We start from the raw sequence: 6,197 nt of genomic DNA on the forward strand, positions 1-6,197 counted from the left end.
GGATATCATGCTTGGTAAGATGGAGGGTCAGAGAAAAAGAGGAAGACCCCCAATGAGATGGATTGGCCAATAGCAGCATGGATGGACTCAAGTGTGGCAACAAGTAGTGAGGTTGGTCCAGGATTGGACATTGTTTCGTTCTGTGCATAAGGTCGCTATAAGTCCGTTCCGACTTGATGGCACCTAACAACAATAAGGTGGACGGTCAGAGAAAAGGAGGAAGACCCCCAATGAGATGGATTGGCCAAGTGGCAGCATCAATGGGCTCAAGCATGGCAACAATAGTGAGGTTGGCCCAGGATCGAGCAGTGTTTTGTTCTGCTATGCATAAAGTCACTATGAGTTGTCACCAATTCAATGGCACCTTAACAGCCTTGCTAACAACCTAACAACAAAATTCCACAAGACGACAAATGAACGATCCAATATGTCTCGGTAACTTGTTATGTAAAAATAAATAAATAAGGGGACTTCAAAAAGTTTATAGAGAAATGAAACTAAAAGATAAAAATAAATATAAAGTTTATTTCTCAGCATAAGCGCCATCAAGTTCAAGATCCTCTTTGTAAGTTATGTTCTGGCCATCTAGTCCAGCCCTAAAGAACTGAGGGTCCTGGGAATTTCAACATGTCAATGCAGTCTCTTTTATATGGATGGCGGAAGACAAATGGATGCCTTTGTAAGATTTTTTAAGATTCGGAAACATCAGCCATTAGAAAGTTAAATCAGAACTACAAGGTTTAATGATTTCCCATAGAAACACTTGAAAACCTGCCTTTTTGGAGAAATAAGCAAGAACATGGTCATAATGGAGAAGGATTCCATTGGCAGGTAATGGAGCAGGTTACTGGCTCATGTCCAAAGAGCCAGAGGGCAGAGGTTGAGCCAGATGCAAGATCCAGACCCAATGGAGAACAAGCAAGCTTTGCCTGAGTATCTAATATTTTGAAAGCAGGCCATTACCCCGAGGAAGTATCCTGTCAACTGATTGGCTGTTCATAGCACATCTTATCATAGAGTTTAGATTAGATCTAATCATGGGGATAACGACATCTCAACTGCCAAACCACTGAGAATCCTGGCCTAGGCAGGTTGACACTAAACCTTAACTATCAGAGCACCTACCAAGCAGTAAGTTTGCTCAACTTTTATTTTTTGCTCAGAATTATGAAAACTGAGCCAATTGAGATAACTCTGGTGTCGTCTGTTGCTCCTGCTTTTAAATTATTGGACCTCTTCAGTTAGGGCTGGGGTAAGATAGTTAACTTTCAAATTGATTTGGATGTTATGTTCTTGTGGATTTCATCTTCAAGTCTGTGTTGTCCCTTCTGAAAACAAATTATCCATTTGTAAACTACTGATTTCTTTGGGCATGGTCCCCATACCTTTTTGTAAGGTATCAATGATTCCACCATTCTTGCATCCAAGGTTCACCATAAGTTTGATATTTGTTCTTCCTTTAATCTTAGTCGATCATGTTTTTCTGATGTTGTTAATTAAGTGATGTCTAGTTGGTTCGTACTCATAGCGACCCTGTATACGGTTTCCAAGTAGCAGCTGGTGAACTCGAACTACTACTGATCTTGTGGTTCAAACCAACCTTGCAATCTAGCACATTAACCCTCAGCGTGCTTCTCTGATAGTGGCTATTTTTCTTACAAGAAAAGAAATGTGCTTTTAAGTGTCAATATCAATATAAACATAATTAAGCATATTTTTCTGTGTAGTTCCAGAAATTGCCTTATTCAAAAAACGTACTATATATAGATCTGTGATGACTTTTCCTTAATGAGAGAATTTTAATTCATTTTATGGCCTGTATCCTCTTCCAAAGGTCTGATTAAATCACATAAATGTTTGTTTTGTAATTTTCAGTCATGCTGCTGAATAGATTAAAGGAGAGAACTGACCACTGCTTGGAAGAAATGCTGTTGGCCATTAACTTGTTAGCAGATTTTTAGAAATTGGTTTTAAGTAAGGAAAACTTGTGTGGAGCCATTGAGTAGTGAAAAAATGTACATGTCTATAATGAATTAAATATTTTGAGCATTAACTTAAAAATAATGGTGTCTGATATCACCAAATTTTGATTTGTTAACTATTGCTATTGTTAAGTGCAATATGGTATTTCTTTAAAATGAGACATTCAGTGAATGTTGGTTCTATATCAAGCCACAGTTTAGACCTAAAAGCAAGGGCTCTATCTCAGAGTGCATTCTGCTTAGCAACCAACTTGTTTTCCATTGTTTCGCTACTGGATATATATGTACTCATGCCTCAGAAGTGTGGGTGCACCTCTACCAGACAATATTTCATTCACCTAATTTCCAGCCTGATCAGGCAAAAACACCAGCTCATGGTATTTAGTAATGAGGAAAATTATTTATAAACTTAAATAGTAGGAAACTAATCTCAAAAGCCTTTGAACTATGGGAGATTTTCTTCTAATTCAGGAATATGAAGTCCTTAATGCTCAGAATCACTTCAGATTCTCCCCTTCTTAAAAATCCTTACAAGTGTATTGTTCCATAAACATAGCTTCTAAAATCCTAGAAAAGCGAAAATAGCTCATTGTAGAAAAGATGTAAAATTCTGAGACTAATTTTAGAATTTGCAAAATGTAAATTTAAGAAATTTGGTTTGCATTCAGATATTGATTATCTACCTTGATACTCACAATATAATTTTCTTTCATAGAAACCAACAGTTCTGTTGGCATGTGAAGCTCCTGTTTCCTCAAAGTCAAGCTGTGTACATAGAAAAAAGGTATAGTGTCATCAGTGTATATTAAGAACTGATTTGAGTTTTTTTGTTTGTTTTCTTTAGGAACTGATTTGTTATTACTTTAATAGTCAGAACTGATTCAACAGCACACAGCCACCACCAATAGTAATAGAAAAATTACTATTTCAAAACAGTGTCTTAATTTTGTTTTTACAGCTTTATAATTTAAAAAACAATGTAAAAACAGAAAAGTTGGAAAACAAAATACTTTGTTTTCAGGGGAAAGTCATTTTAGTTTTAATCTGGCATGAATTGTAATGACTAAATTTGAGCATTCAGTGAAATTAGCATCATCTGAAACCTTTTAAAGATTTTTGGTTTCTGCAACTCACATCTTTGTTCATGTTTGAACACAGGTGTGTGTTAACAGAGGCTTTGCATTTCTATAATTGATTTATAGGGAGCTTTTCAAAATGTTGTTCTTAAGATTTTTTTAAAGTGTGTCCAAGAAGTCTTTTTGAACTTTTTCTAAGTGATTTTTTCTTAAAAGGATGTTGTATTTTGCCAAGAAATAAAATAAAAGGTCTGTGTTCAGTTATTTACACAAAAAAAGAACCACAAGATTTAGTAATTCTAAGTTAACACCTTTAGGTCAACTATTATAAATAATAATGTGGGTTTTCTTTCCTTTCTTTCTCTTTTCTTTTCTGGAAAGAGTACCAGATAATAAAACTATTAATGAAATCTTAAGAACTTATATTGATCCTGAAAAGTCTGATCCTGTAATTCGTCAAAGGTATGTTTCAAAAATGTAACTTAACTGAAATTATTAAAAACGTTCCGGTACAAGTACTGTGCATATTTATTTTGTAAAGCCATGATGTTTTATTAGAATCTGATGTGTCATTTATTTATTTTCTATCCCATTTCCTTGGAGTTTAATCAAGGGTTTCTCATCTTGAATGCTCATTTTGGAGCATCTTTCTTGTATTAATTTATTTAATGCTCACAATACCCCCAAAAGATAGATTTTCATTATTATGCCCATTTCATAGATGGGGAAACCAGGCTTTGAAGTGGTTAAGTCACGTCTTAAAGCTAATAAGTGGGGAAAGTCAGGATTCAGACCTAAGTAATTTGTCATCAGAGCCTGCACTCTTTACCCTTATATTGCCTTTCAAGTTGAACAAATGATCCTGAAGTGAAAATTGAGAGTTTCCAAGTAACTGCTAGACAGGAAAGTCTGTTTTTCCCATGTCTATAGAACTTAGTAAAAGTACACTTTGCCTCCTGTCTAGAAATACAGCATGGACAACAGTGGCTAACATGGCATAATGGAAAGATTCAGTCATAAATATCTGGGCTAAAATAGCTAGCTCTTCCCATTTTTAGCTATGTTATCAGGAGAAGGTTTCTTAACTTCACTCCTTAATTTTTTCCATCAATAAAATGAGCATGAGAATGTCCACTGGATAGAGCTGTTATGAAGTTTAGAAGGAAATGATGATGTGTACAGAGAACCTTCAGAAGCCCATGGCAGGCAGCACCCTTGGAAAGGAAGCTGTTATTATGAGTTTGAGTTATTAGCGGTCCTAGGCAGGAATCCAGCTGATTTCTTTCACCAGATGGTACCTGTTTGGGTTATGAATATGTGGTTTGGCTCCAGACTAACCTGGTGTTTAAATTTAGAGTAAAGTAGATTCTGAAATGTCTGACCTAGTTCTAGTTCTAGTTGAATCTCATTCTTCTTTAAATTCAGATTAGCGCTCCAACTGAGGAGTCCAGATGTGGTGTGCTGTAGGATAAGCACTGGACTGTTAACCAGGTTGGTGGTTCAAACCCACCAATCACTCCTTATAAACCCAATAAGACTTGTTATGAGTTGGAACCAACTCAACGCCATTCAACATCAACTCCAACTGAACCAGATCCATGTCCCTATCAACCACTGCTCTTATAATTGAGCTTTTTTTCCTTCATATCATTGATAATCCAGTTGCTGTTATTAGTCATATACTTGGTAGTAAGACATTTTGGCAATATTTCAATAAATTTTTTTTATGTATTTGCAAGATATTTGTCACTAAATTGGATTAAAAAGTTTAAAACAAAATAGTCAAATTAATTTACTCAAGTAGGTGTTCCTTAAGTTAAGCTATTTACTTGAAAAGATAGAAGAAAGGTAATTTTTTACTTAGATCTTGGGTACAAAATATCTTTTATCCCTTTCTTATTCTTGGTTAGGTGGATTTTAAGTTTTATTAGCTGCTTTTAAAGTACATAGAATTCATAAGACACTCCTAAAGTATATTAAAATACCAAGTTTGTTTATATGATATTTTTATTTCAGGTTGAAAGCATACATTCGATCCCAGGCTGGTATCCAAATTTTGATGAAGGTTGAATGTGTACAGCAAAATGTAGTAAGGTAAAGCTGCTCCCTCTCTCCATTTCTTTATTATTATTTTTAAATTCTGTAGTATAATTAATTATGTAACTTGATTAAGCTATTAAGCTAATTGTTGTTGTTGTTGTTATGTGCTGTGGAGTCGGTTCCGACTCATAGCGACGCTGCACAGGGTTTCCAAGGCTGTTAATCTTTATGGGAGCAGGACGCCTCATCTTTTTCCTGCGGAGCAGCTGGTAGTTTTTAACTGCTCACCTTGCGGTTCACAGCCCAATTTGTAACCACTACACTATGAGCAAAACTATCAGCAAAACCTAGACTTTTAAAAATGACATTCAGTTACAATTCTAAAATAATCATACTTAATATAGGTATCCCCACTTTTCAAAAGTTCTCAGTAATAGCACTTCACTTTTATGAAAGACCTACATAAGAAATTTGGTATGGATTGCATCTCAGTGTAAAGAAAACAAAACTCCTCACCACTGGACCAATAAAAAACATTCTTATCAATGGAGAAAAGATTGAAGTTGTCAAAGACTTCAGTTTTCTTGGATCAGCTATCAACACTCTTGGAAGCAGCAGTCAAGAAATCAAACGGCGTATTGCATTATGCAGATGTGCTGCACAAGACTTTTTTAAAAGTGTTGAAGAGAGCAGTAGCTGCAGCGTTGGCAAGATGGCGGAGGAAGAGCTAAGAAAAAAGATTCCATTGGTTCCAGAAAATCTCTTGAAAAAGAGGAAGGCTTATCAGGCTCTCAAAGCCACCCAGGCAAAGCAGGCACTTTTGGAAAGGAAAAAGCAGAAGAAAGGAAAAGGTCTTAGGTTTAAGCGACTGGAATCGTTCCTACTTGATTCCCAGCGACAGCAACGTGACAGGGTGCGCATCAGACGACTGGAAGTGAAACCTCATGGCTTGGAAGTGCCAGATGAACATTCCCTGGCCTTTGCAGTACGAATCCAAAGGATTAATGGGGTGAGTTTTCTGGTGCAGAAGACCATTGCAAGACTTCGTCTAAAGAAGATTTTCAGTGGTGTCTTTGTCAAAGTGACCCCTGAAACCATA

At 36.1% G+C, this 6,197-nt stretch overlaps 1 protein-coding gene across 1 annotated transcript in view; it reads left to right on the top strand.

The window, feature by feature from the left end:
* ZNHIT6 (zinc finger, HIT-type containing 6) overlaps positions 1-6,197 on the top strand; it is a 102,679-nt gene that overhangs the window by 50,693 nt on the left and 45,789 nt on the right. The window contains exons 6-8 of the mRNA XM_006831074.1: positions 2,698-2,766; positions 3,440-3,520; positions 5,075-5,152. Of these exons, the coding sequence (XP_006831137.1) occupies positions 2,698-2,766; positions 3,440-3,520; positions 5,075-5,152 (228 nt within the window). The remainder of the gene's footprint in view (positions 1-2,697; positions 2,767-3,439; positions 3,521-5,074; positions 5,153-6,197) is intronic.

Source organism: Chrysochloris asiatica, unplaced genomic scaffold, assembly GCF_000296735.1.
Source record: "Chrysochloris asiatica unplaced genomic scaffold, ChrAsi1.0 scaffold00002, whole genome shotgun sequence".
NCBI lineage: Eukaryota > Metazoa > Chordata > Mammalia > Afrosoricida > Chrysochloridae > Chrysochloris > Chrysochloris asiatica.